General features: G+C 37.1%; 1 protein-coding gene across 2 annotated transcripts in view; it reads right to left on the reverse strand.

Moving 5' to 3' along the window:
* LOC100642277 (DNA-binding protein D-ETS-4) overlaps nt 1-21,351 on the reverse strand; it is a 63,759-nt gene extending 42,408 nt beyond the window's left edge. For both annotated transcript variants that reach the window (XM_003393521.4, XM_012314728.3), the window contains exon 1: nt 20,428-21,351. In XM_003393521.4, the coding sequence (XP_003393569.1) occupies nt 20,428-20,463 (36 nt within the window). In that variant the 5' untranslated portion in view covers nt 20,464-21,351. The remainder of the gene's footprint in view (nt 1-20,427) is intronic.
* Nucleotides 21,352-21,915: the final 564 nt, after the last annotated feature.

The raw sequence follows: 21,915 nt of genomic DNA on the forward strand, positions 1-21,915 counted from the left end.
AATCACCCTAATCTACCACGGAGAAAGGAAAACATCCCTAAATTTAAATATAAAATTGCAAGATCATCCAAGAGAAATATAAAAGAACGTTTTGAGCGATAAAATCACAAAGAGGGTTCTACGAGGACCGTCATTCTCGTTTGATATTTTTTCACCGGGTGCTCGTTGTACCGTCTTACGAAAGTACGCGCGTATATGCATCGAATACGGCCCGAAGAGACGTTCACCGTCGTATTTTCTATCGTAAAATCGCGGCGAACACTGTCGCAAGAACGGTCTCGTTCGAAACAGCCGCGATACTTAGAGCAGAACAAGAGCTCCGCTCTACGATTGCATCGACATTGCGGAGGCGAATGTCTCCGCGACTGGACTATCGTTCCACCGACAACGATGCAATCGAGGGCACCGATCGATGTTTCCTGCGAGGCTGCTAAAGACATAACGTTCACATGTTTACGATACCTGGCCGCGACGATAATTCGCTGGGTAAGGGCGTACGTAGTCGCGCGAACGTATTATTCGCAGTTTGTTCGCAAGAATATGCTCGCGCGACAGGCGCGGCCTTATTCACCGTGCTGATACGGTTTTTACGAACATCGAACAATCCATGGCAAAGGTGTTACGTGTGTGTATGCGCCTTCGCAAAATTTCACACTCGTTTAAGTCTCGATTTTGTGTACGCGCGTGCGATTCCTCGGAGGTTGAGAATGACTTGATCTTTGGATTCGTGATCGAAAGGTCAACCGAGGTATCGACCGAGAATTATGAAGACAATACGTAGAAGAATCGTATATTCGGTGCGAGCTAGTATTTTGACTCGGATATAGCTGGATCCCAATTGTTTTATTCCAAGACTTTTGAGAAGATTTAACCTTTGCATTACGAAAATTAGATAAAAGGCGTTATCCATGTACCACGGACGTTCCATCATGGATAGATTTTAGTAGAAGAAATTATTCGTAATTAGTAATGGCGCATTATTCATAAGAGTTAGACGGACAAAGGAAACTTGAAAGCCTATAGAATATATGATGAAAGTGGCCAGGAAGAATGTCTTTAGAATCGGTAGCACAATGCAACATTCCCCGGAACTCTCTTGAAATATGATATTTCTAGCTCACATTGGAAAGTAATATTAATTGCTCTCGTTTTTCACGATTCAAACGAGATGTAGACTGGCAACAAAGTAGCAGGGAAAGGCAAAGAAGATAAATGATACGGCAAACGCGATAAGAGTGTGAAGAAACAATAAAGGCCAGAAAAGGTGTTCTTGAAATATGATAGGCTAATAATATATCTTTGAATTGGATATTTGCGGTTTCTATTCTCTGTGTAAAGTACGAGTTAAACGAGAGAAAGGTTTCGCGAAAGGTCAATGCGAAAATTTGTGCCAGAGAATCGAAAGAAGTAAAAATAGAAAATCCTCCGGCAACTTGATATTTTCCGTATACCGTTCGAAAATAATTGAATGTCGTAACATTACATATTTTGGTACTGTCGTGTGCTATAAATAGACGGGAAGTAGCAGAGAAAAGATAAATGTAAAAGTTGGAGTGAAATTATTGGACTAGATGCGGCATAACCGGTAAGTGATATAAATGATTTACATTTTACTTTTTTCGCATATATTTGTATACATTCGTTATTTACAATTAACATTTATATTTAAATAATATTAGCATGCGATAAAGGATGTACGGAAAAAGGAGTTGTGTAGAAGCTGATGTGTATGAGGTTTTTAAATAGAGAGAAATGTTTAACGAATTAAAAACATAAAAGCGTCGGTAAGATATGAATATCTGTATATTAAAAATTGCACAAATTCCTAGAAAAGATAATTCACATTTACTAATTTTTCCCAAATGTTTTTTCAACCATCGATTTATCCGTCTGTATCAAAACATTCTTCTGATACTTCCTGATATTTCAGACAATGCCGAAACAAAAGATCTAATATAATATCTAAAATATCTAATACACAGAGAATCGATCTATTTCTATTGGCTATAAAGTTTAATTAATCGAGTGTCAACGCAACGAAAGCGAGCCATGCATGAAAGAAACGAAAAGGCAAACACGAGAGAATTCATGTCTAGGAAAGAGAAAGGGTTCCAGCAGGCGTTCCTGGAACGTGGTATGGATGGCATCCTCGGAAGATAATACTGTATAGCCGCATACGTAGACGAGTACACGACGCGACGATTGTGCTCGCGTAGTCCGGCATTATAATGGATTCAAACTAAGGGTTTGTATTGAGATATCAGTATGTGGCCGGGCACCGGTAATGGCCTCCTGTTCTAAGAACCCGCCTCCTGTGTATCCAGAGCAGATAGAATATGCACGGTACCTCTCTTTCTGCATGTGCAATGTGGGGTATAACTATCTATATATGTAACCGTGTAGCTGTAATCTCAGATTTCACCCCCTCTTTACCTTTCTAACGATGCAAAATGGATTTTAATGTCGTTTATGGGAACGCCGCAGAACATTATAATTGAAATCACCGAAATCACCTCGAATTTAGATGAACTTTATTCTTCCTACATTTAATAGTTTATATTACTGTTTCTGTAGTATTATTCGGGCAATTCGTAGCTAAATTTTCCTGTATCTTTACTCTTGGAACACAATTTTCGTTCGCAAGGTATCCAGATCGCGTTTTTGAATAATTAAAAAACATGATACCATCTTCAGCAAATTTCAAACATTAATCACATTTTACAAGAATAAACAAAAATGAAAGGGAAGATCTACAGCCGACGCTACGTTCCTAAAGTCTCACATTTCATAGATGTCGCGTGGAATCCAGGATTAGACTAGATCGAAATCACGGATCCTTATTGAGATATCAGTGGGTGACTGCGGCAATGGTGGGCCTTGATTCTCAGAAGCCGTTCATGTAGCGCGGCTCGCGTGCCCTTCTCGCTTCTGATACGCTGCATCGGTCTCTATCTCGGCATCATAACTTATAAACTTGCATTCATGAACGAAAAGGTGAGAGGGAGAGCGTGGTGCTGTAAATTCTGGCCGCGACGCCGTGTACGTGAACGTGTAGAATTAAAACTCGATACTATAACTCCTCGACGGATTTTTCTTTTTCCACCGACGGATCTGACGTTTACGCGTCGGCCCGCCGTTTGACTCAACCTTGATAAATATGAGTTGGAGCCCGCGCAATGCTAGGCTACAGGTGTGAACTCTTTCAGGATGCATTAAATCTTGCCAGGCGGAAGACGTCGACCAGAGGGATTCAACAGATGGACTGGCGGTGCTGCTGGATCAAGGAAATGAATTTCACCGGAATTTATTAGGGTTGCTGGAGAACGATCGCGTTAAGAGATCGTGTGAATGGTCGGGATCGGGATTATTCTGAGTCATGTGAGTCAGAATTGCTCGAGTTTGTGTGGATTTGTGAGAATTTGCGAGAAGTTTATGAGAAGAATCATTTGTGGAACGTTACAAAAATGTGATCAAGTTTAGTGGGTTTGAACTTAGAAAAATTTTTGGCAGAGAATACTGATATCTATTTAAGGTAATAACAGATTCACGTTTTCAGATACAACTGCTAGAAGTAGTATTAACACACCAATTTGCCTATTATAACATTTACGTCCAAGTATATTAAATTTCGTATCATCTTTGATACTTTCATATGATTATAAAAATGTAATGCTCTGAAAATATAATGCAATACTTGATTTGAAAAAACGCTTCATTGAAAAATAGGGATATGCCAACACTCTCTGTAACCACTGCAATTCAGAGGCAGGAAGTACATGTTGCGACGAAGCAAAATACTTTCTTTACTGAATATCTTGAACCCCGTGAAAAATGTTGTAGATCTTTAAAAGATTTATAGTCTATTAGCTAATAGACTCATTCGTAGATATCTAACATTGATTATCATGGGGGGACATGGTTTTTGTACCCAGAGCGAATGAAGAGAAATAGAGAATGAAGTGCGGGAAGACAGGAGCACACGAATTTTGTAATGTCATTAAAAACAGAGGTCGCGGTGAGAGGTGTAGCATGGAAGAAAAAGAAAAATAAAGAAGAAGTGGAAAACAGTCACGAGCGGATGAGCCTCGGGTATCGTAAATCACTATCGACCTATTCTATTCAAATGAAACTCGTGTTCTCCCTCTGTGCAACGTCTTTTACTCCCCCCTACCGTTATTTCTTTCTCTGTTCGTACAATGTATCCATGGATTTTGTTTTACTTGGAATTCCTGCGTTAACGAAAGTATTAGGGACTTATCTGATATTCCGAGCTGGCCGATTACATTTGCGATTAAATTGAAGCCATTTGTTTTCATTAAAAGGGAGAGGACTAAACTATGTTGGGACACTACTAATGAAATCGCATAACCCTTTCATGGTTCACGTAACAAAATAACCTATGAGCAAGTTTTAATGTATCGTATATAATTCATTGCGGTGTCACCTGTTAGTTGACCTCGTTATGTTCTTTAGGATATTTTCGTGTTTTTCTACTATTAAAAAATTTCTTACGTTTAAGGAAGATCTTTGTAAAACAGTACAAGCTTTTTTCTTTATTAAAATTATCTTAAGAATATTTTGTAAGATACACGTATAATCCTAGTTTTAGATATTACACGAATAATAAAAAGATATAGAAAGCACAAGACATACATATATGCAAAAGCTATTAAAAACATTCATGTGATCAAAATGCTAGTTACATAGTATGAGAAGGATCAACTAGAACCGATAAGAGAAAAACAAGAGCAGAAACGCGGCGGTATAATAAAGGCTGATTCTAGGACTGAGAGAAATCATCCACGGAAGACTTTCTAGCTAATCCAAAAGCGTCCGTGATTTCGATCGTCTTAAATCGAGAAAACGCGTTCTGCGCGCGTATTCAAATTACCACCACCACTGGATCGTTGGAGCGTGAGCACGAAAAATGAAAAGAACGAAGAAAAAGCTTTGAGAGTCCGTCCATTAAACGTACGTAAAGGCCGGCCCGTATGTAGGCGACTCGCGGACAAGAGTATCAAGCGGCCTAACGGTAAAGCCATGTATCGAAGAAACTCGGTTGCTGCACGACTGCCTACGTACTTACCTACCAGAGACACGTACGTATTACGTATATACCTTTGCATTAATGTGCGTGCTCGGGTGCGTGAGCACGGTCACTTACGCGTAGAAAATTCAACCAAACAAGAAAAAAAGCTAATTAGCACGAACGTTAAATCTTCGCGTACATATTTTACGATCTTTGTAAAATAATGCGAAGGCATAACTAGACTAACATTTATACATACAAATATATGCGCACCAGTTAACATTGCTATCATCAGCAGCTCGCTTTGATTGTTCTGGAAATTCGTAAAATTCTTGAAATGTGATTCGCGCGCTGACCTACTTTGTTTCCGGCGAAATTTGTAATATAGTGTAAAATGTAAAATGTTGCAGTTTACAGAGACTATTTATATAATTTTTAATCGCCGATGACACATTATGTCGTTAAATATTCGTATTTTTATCATATATAGTACATTAATTAAAGTTTACTTACTCGACGAATTTTCATTCACCGAAACTGGTCTTAAGATACATACATCTGCGTTATTATCTTCGACTAAACAGTTTGGAAAAACGACGCATAAAAATAATTATCACACTTTAACAACTATACGATTTTTCAAGATGAGAAAAATAATTCTTACACTGTACCGTGTAAGTAATATCGTCATCAATCTCTATCATTACGAACACGTTAATAGTATATATATATATATATATACATATTTATATCATAGAAAATACGTAGAGCTTAGTGACATGAAAAAAAGAAACTCCATTATCAACTTCCGTAACAACAGAAGAGTTTCCTGATAATTTTCTGATTAATAATGGGATAATAATCGCAAATGTCGTAACAAGAATTTATAAAAATGTTCTTTGTCTGCGTTTGTATTCATCCATTGTAATTTTCACGATTTTTACACTGTATAAACCAGAGAGTACGCAAGAGAGGAAACGATAGGTACAATGCAATCTCGAACGTTTGAAAAAATTGCCGACATTGATATCCTTGGCACGCGTTACGTGATTAACAAGCTCTTGATGTTTGCAGTTTCACGTCTAACTCGAAAACGCATGCATTCGCGGTTATAAAAGTAGAACGAGGGGAAAGCCAATTACCGCAAGCGTTTCATTCGTACAAGCGTGAACATCCTCCTCGCGTTAGTTGCACTATCATGAAAGTTAACAAACAATTTGATCGGTGGATTCGATATCCGACGCCCGATATAATATGATTAACAGGAATCAAGGTAATAAGAGTTGAAAGCAAAGAGTTGAAAGCGCGGATGACGTATTAATTATTTTTACGGAATAACTCTGCCGAAACATTTTGAAAAATTAGATTTTAGCAGAAATAAACAGAAAATCCCATTTTGTACGATAAAATATATGATTTGATCTAATTTTAATGTAAAATTTGTACAACCGTTAATAATTGTACGTAAAAGTTATATTTTAATATATGTAATATTTGACTCGCGTATTAATCATAAATGAAATTTAATTTTTATAATAATACATTCTTATTAGATTGTCCTAGATAAAATCAATTTTACCATATGGTCGTAGTAAACAGAACGATTGAGAGAAAATTAACGAGCGATTATCATAATCTTTATTAATTACTCTTGTCACGCGTCCACGAAACCCGTTACGTTTAATACTAGAAGAGAAAAATTCAACAACAGAGACCCTTGTAATTACGAAACCATCGAGGACGTGACACGGCTGTAACGCTCGCGACGATCGTAAACGAAGGTTACGAGTTTCCACAGACGTTAGCGAATTTTTCACCGATTATTCTTTGCCTTTCCATCGAGTCGTACGCGAAAATAGGATTTATGGACAACTCGCGAACGCGTCAAACGTTTCGCACGATCGCACGTGAAAAAGAAAGGCTGATTATGATTATCATTAGAGGGTTTCACAGTGTAAGAGAAAATATAATCTCCACGGTATAAGCGCAGTAATGTTAAATGAACACCTCCAGGCCGCGATAAAATGATGATACTTCTAAGAATTTGCAAACTCTGAAAATATTTTATCGCGCCTAAAAGGACATGAGCGATAATTAATTTTTCTGAACAACCACGTTGCATGTGTTTTCTTAGATTTACATAATTTGCTTAAGGCGTTAACCTTTGAATACTGCTGATTCGATGTTATTAAAGTTTGATATTTTCCAAACTGCCAGTATTTATGTAATTAATTTTGTTCTTCCGCAATAAGCAATTTACCGACATGCACAGTCGAGTAGTTGTATATTTTCCTTGATAGTAATGTTATTAAACCACTCGAAGATTTCTGGTTTCTCGGTGTTTGCGACTATTAATTTATAAATAAAATCAAAATTCTTAAATGTATGCAACGAAAAAGTGATATTGACGAAATGCTAAAAACACGTTGCCGAGTAGAATGACGAAACACGGCGAAATATGTATGGCATTCGTCAACGAGTGAAGAAATTCCATCATAGCATGGAGATTTTGCTGAACTTTCTTTCATGAAAACGGTACCTACTCGCGCAAGGAAAACCGTTCTAACAAAAACAGCGCGTCGTTATAAAATGGTAAAACCACAACACACTGTGGTAACTATGACATGGTAACTATTTTGCATTAAGGCTGTTGTGAGAATAAGAGAAGCAAGCGCAACGATATCTATTTGCTTTTAATCATCCACTTTATCGTCCAATTTCACTAAGGAAATTAATTTAACAAAATTTTAAAATCGAAGAAGGGAAGAATGCAACCACAATTAAAATTTACGCGTGAACTCGATCGTCATTAAAAATGTTTTCCAAATACCTTTTCTAGTGCTTTCCCCCTATAATATCTGCGCACAAAAAAACTGGATGTTTTTTCGAAATTTAGAAAGTCGACTTTCATACAATCGCTGTAGTCCACCTACCAACTAAGAGTTAATAGAAAAACCTTGTCCTTTCTACTCACGTACGCTAATTTCAAACTAAACGTTGTTCGTCGATTACGTACTGGCATTCAACTAATAATGCCGCCCATTACTATTCTGTTCAGGTCGTGGCTTGAACCTTCGTCTCTCAGTTCGAGTACGAAGACGTAAAAACAAAATCAGAAAAGCAAAGAAAACGGGGAAGGGAAGAAAAAGAGGAGAAAAAGGAGAAGAGGAAAAGGTATACGGAGGAAAGAAAAAAAAGGAAAAAGAAAAGAATGTTAGTTTTGTAGCAGGTATGGGACAAAAGCATGAATGGACGAACGGTCCCGCGACGATTCTTAATTATGTTTGCATGACGCGCGAGTGGTTACGGATAACGTTAGGGCAGACTTGGGTAATTGAAATGCACCCGCGTAACACGGTGTAACAGCTGCTTATTGTTTCTCGTTGGTGCATGCACTTTTGCTCCTTCTATCTTCCTCATCCGGATGTGCGTGAAACGGTCGCTGCTATCGCGGAATCCGGTCGCACTTGGACGTCTTACGTTCGAACGTCACAGAACATTAACCGTAAGTATTACTCACCGACCTATTCGCACGCGCATATTTGAGGTCTGGCTATTTACCTATATGCTTTCTAAAGATGATACAGACTGCAAGAGCCGCGCGCGCGTCTTGCATCACGAAACTATTCATTCGATCAATTAATTGATTTTCCAACGTTATTAATGGTCCTTTCCTGACGCTTGGAACGTACGAGGGCTGCTCATTAACCTCGATCGGCTGGTGTATCTCGTATATTTCGCACACGTGTTCTGCGAATATCTTTTTTCACGTGATATAATTATGTTTGACGGTCAAACGACGCATATCGATAGGTAAATTCATTTTCAGTGGCGAAACGTAAGGTTTACGATTAAAGCGATTGTGGTAATCGATTGCTTGAGTTTTGAAATGGAACTTGAGAACATTACACGACGATGTGATGCAATTATGTTTGGAAAAATGAATGCGGCAGACAAGTTGTGTAGAAGGTTCATTAAAATATGTTGCGACCATTGTTTCTAGTTTAATTAGCTTAGTTAAACTATGAGAGAATTCACTCGGTTCTACGAAGCATCCTACAATTAGTAGCACAATCACACAAGCTAACAGTAATTGCAATGGATTTATGAAATTTTAGTTGTAACGATGTAAGTTGGAATTATTCTATTTGAAATACATACATATTTAGGGAAATACAATCTAAATTGGAAGAGAGAAACGTTATTTTAGAAGATTTGCTGGCTGACAATGAAAGTTATATCTATTATGTTAATTAAATATCGAATGAAAATTCTAAAATATCTAGACACGAAATTTTCTAATATTATCTTGTATTATACATATTTCTTCATATTTCTTTCCAGTCAATAAATTGCTACTAGTAGCAACGGATGTAGGCATTGTTACATAGAATATCTAGTAAATTAAGCAAAACTATACTTAAGATAACAAGTAAATAGTCATCTCACGTAATTATATGTACTTACTAAGTAATAGCGAACTGTTCCTAGGAAAGAAATTATTCAGTTATGTATAAAATATAGTTTCTCCGCCGAGAAATTCGCCGTTATAAAAGCTTGAAATTATGCATAAAGCCATCAAACAACTTTTCTAATATAGAAACCGCTACAGAAAACACAGAAAATTATAAAACCAAAGCTAAACGAAAGTTAAATACTAACTGTTTAGTGGCTTTCTTATAATTCTTTCTTCTAATCTAAAAATTTCATTAAAGCAATAATGTCCACAGTATATGTTTATAAGATATTTTAATCAACTGGTAGTTTTTTAAAATCATGACATCTATTAGACACCACATATAGTGATATTCCATCGAAAATGGGGAAATTTTCAGCGTAATAAACAACTAACCAACGAAGCATATTTTACAAACTGAAACTTATATGAAGCATTTATTAATTCTGGTATACGAGGATCGCGTGAAAGGGATAAAGCAACTAGGAATGGATTTGTTAACATCGAATTAGCGTCTGAAATCCATTTATGAGATGCATCCACGCGTACGCGAGCGTTTTGCTGGGGTCAATTGTCGGCAAGAATTCCGTGTAATCGTATAAGATGAAAAGGTGTACGTGTAATAAACGAGGTGAAAGTAAGAGACGGGCGCCAACGTAGTCTAGATCGAGACAACGAAACCTTGAGTGTATCACGATTCGACGAGCAACAACGTTTCGTAAATGATCACACGCGGTATTAGACGGTATCTTATCGTCGTTGATTCCTGCAATTCCTTAATTAATAACTCTGTTATCTCACTATATACGACGCTGACAGATACGAATCTACCAAATGACTGAATAAACACACAAATGGAGAGTACGAATTGTCCCCTTATACTCCTTTGATAATACGAAATTATTATTAAACTTTTCATATTTTTTAACTAGTTTTCAATATTCGACATTTTGAATCGACAGATACCCAAATTACCAATATCTAGAACACTGCATCGTGTCCGCCTAAAGTCCTTAACTATCTACTTTACCACCTCCATTGATTCCCAGTAGTAAGGGTCAACGAAAAATGCTCGTCCACTAGAACACAGACATTCCACGCAGCTCGAAGAAGCTATCGCGATTTATCGTCGCTTAGGACATAAGCATCGCAGAAAATAAAGTGGAACAACGGTCCATTCTCGCGGATCGGGTATTAAGAGCGTGTGCACACACGAAGCGAGCAAATCGTTCTGCAGGACGGGAATCCCCGGGAGGTAAGAGCGTTGTTGGTGCGCTGCTCGCCGCGGCAACAAAGTATATTTTAAAGGCGGTACCACGAGCCGAGCGGAGAAGAACGGACGAGGTTGAGCGACAAGACAAAGAATATCAGCTCGTAATGGCCGCTGTAAATTTCGCGTTACCGAGGCCGAAACGATACACCGGCCGACAGACAGACGGATGGACGTTCACGTACGACACAACGCGTAAAGGGACACGTTCAGTTCCAATGCAGTGGGGAAGAGATTGTGAGAAACGTAAACTGAGGACCATCTTCTCGTAATCTCTACTTTCTGCCGAAATCCATCGACCATCAAGGATATATCTCGATTCGTTAACTCTACCATGGCCCTCGGATCATTTTTAGTCATTAGTAACCTCTCCTCATTTTAGTCATTTTAGTCATCATTTTAGTCATTAGTAATCTCTCCTATTAGATACTAGAAGTGGTATTTAACGAATAAAATGATAAGGAAAGTTTCGTTTTCTATAAAATTCAAAAATGCTTTTCTCGTGGAACAAGAAGGCGGTTGAGTGGAAGAAATTCCAACCACCATAACAGGATTAAGTAGGAATAATTCCCTGAAGGCGTTGCACGGGCTGCGATAATTCCACGGCGAAGGACACCCTCGAGAGTCGGCTTCTTGGGCGTCTTTTTGCGAACAAGTGTCACATGGACGCAATGCGGTTTTTCTGTGACGTATATTATCGATACATGTTCAAGATATTGGGTTTTGTGAGAAGTTTTTCGAACGACGTTTAATGTTAGCGTCAACGTATGGTAACGATATGTTTAATATAAGGAGGAAGTGATGGACGGATCAATCGAGCTTTTGAATAATGGAATCTTGATTACCGTAATTATGTGTAATTACAGAAAATTAACATTATGATGGTCCATGTTCCATATTTATTTAAGAAATTAAAATTGGTGGTATTTTGGTTAATGGTTCCTTGACTGGCCGTGTTCGGAACTTGATAAATTGCCCATTTAAATCATTTTATTTCTGAATAAAATATATCTTAAGATCCCAAATACCGATTAAAACATAGTATGAATATTATTTCAATAATTTTTCACTCGGCACTTAATATATTACATGCAAATATTCAATTATATGCGTTTAAACAGCCGAACTAGAATATATAAAATGAGTAAATTAATGAATAAGATTGAAACGAATGAATTAAATTTTAATAAAAAAAATATATAGGTACTCTGCAACAATATTGCTAAATATCGAAATCGTAATTGCGTTTATCATAAATTAACGTCAAAAATAAATGAATCACACATTCAATTCGCCAAACTATCTCATCGTATCTTTATCACGATTTCCTTGCAGCTAATATCCAGGTATATCGCTCGTATTCATGCAACTGGTGTTTCAATATCATTTCACACGCGGAGAGTCGTGAGAACTCGCGTGTTTTCAAGTTCCTTAGAAGCTACTTGCTGCTTTCTTTCTTTTTATCGTTCTCTCCTCCTCTCTCGGTCGAGCCGATCGCCGCGCGTAACTTTCTCGATGCGAACCGGAGAAATATCAAGGGGCGATCGACCTTTGAAAAGTTGCCTTTCGAAAATCGGCACTCTCTAGCCTCGGCAAAGCCTCGACCTCGCTCGATTTATCTCTCTACTCCGCGGCATATAAAACGCCTGTGTATTGATCATTACTACTATTTGCGTCAATGCTGACCACCCACGTGCACGCACCGAACGCTGATTAATGCCTCCGATTTCGGGCTCCAGATCGTTGCTAGATCGTTGTAGATCGCGGCGGGCCGACACGCGAGCTGGCGTCACTTTTGCTACACGTACCGACGTACCGCTCGATCGTAACGGTTGTGCAAGGCCTCGCGCAACCACTTTTCAGGCCTCCGCGATACGGCCTTTCTATTGGTATTTAAAGATGCCATTGATATTCGTCAGTCAGCAATAAAATCGGGCGTTAGACGATTTGATTTATACGAATAACGACAAACTACCTTACCGCATTTCATTTGATGTGGAAACAGGGAATTTTAGCAGAATATTTTTAATCGGCTCTGATAATTATATTAGCATATGACACGACAAACATAATAAATATAAATAAATATGATAAATCCAGTTTTGTTGATTTTCTCATCTTAATGTTATTTTATAACTAAGAAACAGTCTGTCAACAAACATAATTGAAAATGATAGAAGATATAAGCCCGTTAAAAGTAATATACAAATTAACAAATTTTTGTAAAAAAGAAACCTAAAATACAGCTATTAAAACGAACAATATTTTAATATCGTCTATAGTTTATCATAATCTTTCAGTAGGCATTATAGTATTATGACAAGCAATATTTTTAAAATTTGAAAAATACGTCTGTACTAAATATCACGTGATCACTTTTCAGACCTTGGTCACATGACCTTCTTATTGGTGTCTAGAGATACCATTGATCTTCGGTGTGGTTAATACCACAAACTCAGCCAGCATTCGAGTGGATTTATTAATATCATGTAAATCGATACGACTTTTCGTTTTGTCTTGAAATCGAAGCGATGATTTGCGAATTTCGTATGGAATAATGGGTAATAAATGTTTTTCGAATTTCATTGCTTCCAATAAAAACAATTTCATTTAAATTTAAGAAATTAATAATGTTTGACTATGAAAATTGAAAGGCGATATTTGTGTAATACTCAAACGATAATAAAGCCTCGACTATTATACTTTCTCGGATCAGAATTATATAATTCTAAGGTACACGCTAGATTACGTCGGTGATGATAACTACTGAAATGATTCTCGCGAGCGTTAATTTCTCAAATATGTATTTCCAAGTAAAATTAGATACGAAAAAAAGAGTGTCAGGAAGCGAAAGTTATGAACACATTTCTTTTACTTTCTACATAGATCCTACACGTGCTAAAAAAGTCTTAAAATACGCCTAAATTGCAAGACTGCTATTTATTGAAAACTGATCCCTCATTCTTTCGTTTACTTATATAAAGTATCAAGCGAAACAGCATTGTTTCGTATCTTTTAACAATCATATTCAAAGCAAGTATAACGTTGTAAATATTCTTGTAAATATTCTGATCAGTGGTATACGTATATCGATGTATGTACATATATCAATGAATCTAGTGCTCGTAGAACGAAAAATCGACAAATCTCACGTATGTAAATCGGCATTGTTCGCAGGACGTTGCAATGATCGCTGTATTGTGCCGTATGCGTGTAAATCCGTGCAACCCAACTGAAAAGTTCGCAACGTTCGCCAGAGAACAAAGGGGGTAGACACCTGAGTAGCACGCGGGGAAACGCGGTTCCGTCGGTGCACTTAAAAATTTTTTCGTTGGAATAATACCGGCGAATTCTTTGGTCCGTTTGGCCCCGAAGCAGCGTAAAGAACGGAGGGTGAAGAACGAGCAAAAGGGCGAAAGGGGACAGGCGCGATGCGGTTCCAGGAAAGTCGAGAAGGTCACCGCGAACTCTTTCTCGACTACCAGAAACCAATGAAACAATGAATCCACCGAAAGAATCCACTCGAACTTTCGTTCTTACCATTACTTTACTCGAACAGATGGTTTAAAAATAATTAAAAATTTTTATTTTATTTTTATTTTGATATTAAGATACTGATTAGTTAAATCTATATATGTCAAGTTTTCTATTATCTGCAAGTATTGTAATCCAATTCGTATCTGCTCTCTATAAAATCCGACTAAAAAACATTTCACTATAGGCATAATTATCTTTTATGTATAAAGCAACAAAGACCGGATTTAGATAAATCGTTGGTATTTCGTGAGGCAAATAAAATTTTAAGCGATATACATTAAACAAAACATTTAATTCGAAGAAGTATCTTCTGATTTAGAGATGAGAAATAACTAGGCTCCAGCGTCTTATTCAGAACGCCTACTTGGTCTTTCCTGTTTATATAGCGCCGCGTGTCTTCAGAGTCTGACAATACCTTTGTGGCGGCACTCGACAGCACAAATACCACCACTCAACACTAACTAACACCGGACAACAGCAGCGCAGTGGTTAGCGCCTAGTCCTGTTTTTGCGTCCAGGCTTTCAGGACATAAATTAAAATATCGTACATAGTCACAGCGCAACAGCGGCTTAATTTTATTTTATTTAACAATAATAATCTTAAAAAAAAAAAAGAGAAAAGAATGTAATAATGCATGGCTACGTCGTACCGCCGCGTATCGGTACTCTTGCCTGTACCACCCTACAATTAGAATTCAGCGTTTATTCTGGAAAAAAATGATGTAAAAAAATATGTAAATAACCTGGAACAAATAAACAGAGATAAAAAAAAAAAAAAAAAAAAAGTGGTTAGCGCCTTAGGTTACGAACGTTCGGGACCTGGGTTCAAATCCCGGTGCCCGTAGTCCGATTTTTCTTCCACGACATCTAAATAAGAAGAAAATACAGCAGTACCCCAGCAGCGACATCTACAGCCAGCAGCCTACAATTATCACGGACAACACTTACACCTCAGCTTGTTTACGTCGCGTCCTCTGAATACCATGGAAAATTCACTACTTCTTTCATCGCTAATTTCTATTTGCTTTTCCTCATATTACCAAGCGGTGCTTTCTAAGTATAAGATATAAATTATTTCTCTAAATATCAAAAAATGAATTATTACGAATATATTTGATATTCTTATGAAAATTTCCCTAGTCCTCTTATTTCTGAAAATACAGATTTCTGTGATAAAACATAACATTTACCATTTGTACTACTTTTCTCTGAGCTCGTGCATCGTCTACTCAGGATCCAAATCGTTCGAATCGCCGTTCGAATTCGGTCACGCTCAGCTACGTGCAACTCATTCAAGGACTCCGGTTATATCGTTTATCAATACGGTCTAAGAGAACTCTATTAATAAACACCGCGATTTTCTTTTCCCCGTGCCTCGACAACGGTACTCCTCTACACTAAGACGCGCAAGATCGTAATTACAATCTCGCGAGTCCAGTTATATAACAAACGCGTCTAACGTTTCGATGTTGCGTATCTCTTTTGTTCCTTCATTACGTACTATGCGTCTGTTTGACACTAACTAAAATGTTAGACAAAGGTCAATACGCGAAAACAAGCTACGCGGATGGCGTTCTTCGCATCTCGTGGTGACGCGGTACGCACCGTGAAAGCGCGATCAAAAATAAACGACGAAGAAAAAAACACGAAGTCGAATCCGCAAAAGTCGCGTCATGGAAACGAGTCTGGTGCAATTACTACGAGGCCTGCTATCCTCGGACCAGGAACGAACGACCAACCACGCCCTCGCTAATGCGAGACCGGGACAGGATTTCGAATTGCCTCGGCAAGGACATCAACTATATACAACACCCGACACAAAGACCGGCTAGTGAGATTTTTAATTACACCCTGTTTACGTGGTCAGCCGCGAGAGAGTATGTCTGACTGCCTGTTTGTATGTCTGGCCAGCTCTAACCGTCTCTTCTCCGACCAACCGATTTATGATGCACGAACGCTATTCACCATGCTTAACTCAAGTTTCGACAATCTGCTTTTCGGATAATTATCCGGGTGTTTCACGGTTGTTCGTGAACATGGAATTCCGCCAAAGATCCGTGCTACGCAGAAAAAGTTGGGTATGGATATGGTAAATCACGGTATGATGAAATAGACTTCTTTTTGATGTATACTTTAGGTGTAAGAAAAAGTTTTGCAAATGGTTGCGATGAACCATGATCGTGTTAGATCGTTTTGTATTCTATGGACGGACATTCGTGATGTTGCAAACATATATTATACGTAGTTTAAAAATATTCATTTTTCAAATTCAGGATCTTATTTATAAATACGATATTTAAATAAAAGGTATATCAAACGAAGGTCGTATGAATCAGGAAAGTATTTTCGCTCTTAAAAATCGTAACGAACAACGTACGCACCTGTGTTGTGTCTCTGTTTTATGAGTAATTTTACGAGCACAATAAGATACAATCTTCATTATAGGCAAAAAAGATAAGCGAAAGAAACTTGTACGGATATTGTGAAAGTGTTAGAATTGTATATCTATTTAAAACTGTAGAAGGTAACACATAAAATAATAAATGATCATAAATTAAAAAATAAAATAATAAGTGATGTGTATCGAATTAAATGATAATATGATAATAGCGGATACTGAGAAAATTTAATAGTGCGTATTATGACGTAAACGCTTCAATGCTATCACGCAACATTACCAAAAGTCTAAAATAGGGTTAGGAAAAGATGAATACGTTGTAGGAATCATTACCGTTAGATGTACATGCAAAATGGATCACTGAATGTACTAACGTTAAATATTAATGTATAAGCGCAAATGTAATTATAATTACCATGGTAAAATATTGCGTAAAAGAGACTGACAAAACTCGATACACACCAAATCGATAAATCCATTACATAAAGACAAACAGAGTAAATACTTTATTATTCTTAAAATTTCCACATTAACTTTTCCAATGATTGATCGAGTGCAAATGTCGAAGTGAATATGGAATGAAGTATCGTATTCAAGAAGAGGGAATATTTTAATAGGAACAACATTCCGTTCTAACAGTTCGCTAAATGACTTTAAGAAGGCTGAAAACATCGATAACGTACAACTAGGCTGACTTTAAAGAAAACTTTATGCCCGCAATTGAAAGACAAAGGTGGTAATGCAGAATAGCGAAATTTTAGATATATCTAATACGTGAATATGGTAATGTAAAATTCATGTCGTCGGGCTTTACAGACCTCTTTCATGAATACATAATTCTATTACAGAATATACGCATTAACCACTCGATGAAATGGAGAACAAAATGATTTGAGAGGCGAGATAAAACAAGCCCACACGTGAAATAATTGTCAGCGATATAAAAGCGGAACAACGATACAAATTTCCTATAAGTGACATATAGAGAACTGTAAAACAGAAATAGGTCGAACAGTTACGCACAGCTCGAGGAAGAAACTTCAAAGAAGAACTGCAATTACGTCTTTTTCGAGCGAAGTAAAAATAAGTTGTGAAAGCGAAATTCCTGACCGCTTCTTATTTATTATTATCTGATATATATACTATACTATTACCTGCTATTTACAAAGAAAAAAAGAAAAACACCGACGAGCAACAAACAATTTTAGCGACTACATTACACGTCAAGTTTATCGTCAAGTTATCAAGAATGAAAGGAACCAGATAAAAAGGAATGGATTAACCGTTCTCCCCTATCAATTCTCACCTACCGCTTTACCTCGATTTCGTGTACATAACCAGATAAAAATTCTGTATGCTTTGAAAATATTCCGAATGTCATGTCAACCAGAATATTATAACTGAAAGAAAGTGGCAATTTCTATATCGAGTATCCTGAGGAAGTTTTAAATTAATAATTAAATTTTTTACCGAAATGAATTATCTGTTTACTCTGTTTTATCCTGACCGAATGAAATAACAAATTAACCAAATTAAATATTGCAATTACAAAAGTATAAGTAGGGAAAACTTGACCTTAGTTGATCGACAGACATCTAATTATATGATTATATTATGACCGGTAATTGGTACTGTCGTAAAAAAAAGGCATCTCCTAATAAAATTTCGAGACAGAGAAACAGCACATTTTGCTTCGTTTTTACTGCAAAATTTTCCATTACGTACCAGCTGAGTGAATTTCTCGTATCTGACTATCAACTGTTTAGTTGTAGTAGATTCGAAAGTTAGCCTTCCACGCGACCGTCTCCGACTGTTTGTGTCTTTCTACAACAGGGCCGTATCTAGTTAAACAAACTGGGACAATGCGTTCATAACAGCGAAACTGCATTTTCATCAATCTGCGCGAAAGATAGTTGTATTGAATAATTTCAATTATATTCAACCTCGATGAAATTGTAGAACAAACACATCTATTTAGACTCGTAAGAAATTATGAAAGGAGAACGCGACGTTTATTTGCATAAAATTCAAAAGACACTGGATGTATTTTGAGTGACATATTACTCAAAATAATTAATATGAATTTACATGTAGCTTTTGTTAATAAAAGTCTATTTTTTACCAAAATAAAATTTATGAATTATATAATATTAAATGGAGTATAGATTTACAAATATCTTCAATTCGTAACAGCATTGATAATGAATTATGTTAGTCGTTTAAATGAAGCTCAATTGAATCATAAAATATGTGTACAATTACTTTAGAAAGAAGTACACTGGTAGAAATACTAATAAAAGAACACTTTAAAAAGAGAAGTACGAGTAATGAAACTGCAGTTGTATGAAAATGTCACATTAATCGTAAAATTTCTAACGCATATAGCAAAACAAATGATGATAAAAATTACGTGTTTGTACTTTATATGCAGTTATATATTATTTACAATACGCATGTCTGTATGAGCACGAAAACGTTCGTCGCGGAACAAAAATATTATGCAAGGTGTTTCCTAGAATCCTGCCTTTTATCCATCGGTGTAGATATTCCAGTCAGATAAATTTATCTCGCTGATTTGCAAATACATCTCGAGAAGCAGCAATTTTAGAGGCAACTAACGAAAGGACAGATGTTACGTACGGACACGACTTTAATCTTGGCGGAAAAATTATCCGGGTCCTCGTTGACAGGTCGACGACGTTTTTGCTCATTATCGTCAACCAGCCGGCTTAGAATGGCATTTCACTTATAAAACACCCGTTGCCTTTAAAGTGGCTCGCTTAAATTAATTCTAATTGCCGTGCGTACGCCTTGCGTGCAAATAAGTTTTACCTCAAAGAGCCTCGAGAGTTTTGTCAGAATTCACTATTAAAAATCGCGTGAGTCCGTTATCCTATTGTTTCCGGAGAATAGCTAATTTTTGAGAACAATCATTAGTCAGTAAACTATAATATATTTTGTAACGTTTTATTAGTTTTGAATGATGTTTCATTATCCTAGATTAATTAAAATAGATAGAAAGAAAATAAATTCTTCTTTTTCTAGTAAAAAATTTTAATGTTGTGTTTATTGTTCTACTGGTTTGTAGCTTATAATTATATTTCAGTTGAAACGTTATCTTTTATTCTATCTTATTATACCTTATTTTATTTTATATAATGAAAATATATTGTTGTACATTTTGAGTATTGAGTTAATGTATCAGTTAGTTATAGCATGTAGTATGGTAGCGGTTACAAAATTTGCACTTAATTATAATTGTACTCATGGCGAGGGTACTGTACGTTTAAACAGTGTCAGCTTTGGCGCGAATTCTCTCTCTACTATTACGTACGTATTCAGAACACGACATCTAATTCAAAACATTACTTCGCATACAATACAATTTCTTAAATCTATTTTAGGAAAAGGTTTACATTTACGATATTTATATTTAAAATTTGATAGTATATTTGCGTTTTTTTCTGACTGAGTAACATTATAGCCCAACAAAATTTGACTTTCTTGAAAAATCAATATGATATTTACCTTTACTAACCCAAGAAATATCTTATAAATGAAATACAATTCTACATTCCACAAAAAGTTAGGTAAATAACAGGAAGCAATTGTATAATTAAGATTTATTCGATTCGAAATAGCTATTCAGACGCAATATACACACGCTCAAACTGTTATTAAACGTATCTATCCACATTTTATAGCTCGCAATAAGTAAACAAAAACAAATAGCTCACCGTCTCCACCATGTCGAAGCCACCACTGTATACCATCGTCGTATTCGTCGGTGATTCTCTTTGTGCTATTACACTTTTGACGATCTTTTTCCGTCTGCCAATTGACGCTGCCACGAAGGGTAGCAGTCGATCTCTCGAATCGAACAGAGAGATCGACTCACTCGCTAGAGTGGCTCCAGTCTTCACGTGAATGTAACGCGCTATGTAAGATTCGCTGTATCGTCTTCTCACCCAATCTTTTGTTTTCTTCGAGTCACTTATTGTTTCTTCTCTTCACCTTGTTCAGTCTCTGTCTCTTTCTCTGTTATGTCTCGTTCGCTATGTTTCCTCGCGCGTTTACTAACCTCCTCGACTTCTTGAGGACTTCGTTTGCCGCGTGCGACTGACTGACTGACCGAACAGCGAACGCGCGGTCGCCGCGAACGAACTTCGAATTCGAGCGTATCGAACTTAGCCGAGCCTAGCCGAGTTTCATCGAACACGACTCGACCTACTATCGTGCGCGCGCCTCTCTCGCGCGCCTTCTTCGCAAAACTTCCGACAATCCTTACGTACTGGCACCCTCTGCGGAGCCGATCTATTCCTCTGGGTCACTTAAACGATTATCTTTAGAAGTTTCCTCTTCCTTTTTCATATCCCATTCCTTCAAGACGTCCAACCGCCAATTTCAACGTGATAACCTCGAGAAAGTAGCGAGTACGGTACATTCACTTGACATATTCACGTGTTTTTGAGGTTCTGTCAACTCACATATCACTTGATTTTCAAATTTCTTCAAATTACACTTATGTTATACGACAATTACACGAATTCGAGGTAGGTGAAGGTACTTCTTCAGTTGATTATAACGATTTATACGCGTGGCATATCTCGAGTCACCTTTGGTATGACTGGTCTGAACGAACGGCGCGGGACGAGTTCGTTCAAGCCGTCGACACGACCTACTAAAGATTCCTGCGCATGCGCAGTATCCTCTCCGTTTTTACCGATGATTCTACAACCGTAATTTCTTAACAATTTCTTAACAATTTATAATTATTAATTGTAATAATTTATGAAATAAAAAAGAGATCAATCTTTTAAGATAAGCATTAAGACTTCATTCCAACAAATAGATAGTTTAAATAGAGTTATACTTAGACAATTACAAGCATCGAAACAAAATGTTATGACGTATTAGATGTTAACGTGGACATTACGATAGGAAAACGTAGGACATATGAAGAAAAAGAGAGATATGAACAAAGATGGTATCATAAAGGGTGAAAATAACCGATGAAAACTTTCGTTATGCCATTCTTTTCGCACGGGACGCTAGAGTAGAATCCGCTACCAGCCTTGATCCGACAGTAAATATCCCGGTACACGCGTAGCGGGCTCCTTGGAAACGCACTCTAACGATTCGCGCGAGAGCACGCAGGTATTTGCGTGGGCGATTAGTCAGCGATTAGATCCGCGACACGCTTTATGGAGGAAAAGTGGACACAA

Source organism: Bombus terrestris, chromosome 2 (assembly GCF_910591885.1).
Source record: "Bombus terrestris chromosome 2, iyBomTerr1.2, whole genome shotgun sequence".
NCBI lineage: Eukaryota > Metazoa > Arthropoda > Insecta > Hymenoptera > Apidae > Bombus > Bombus terrestris.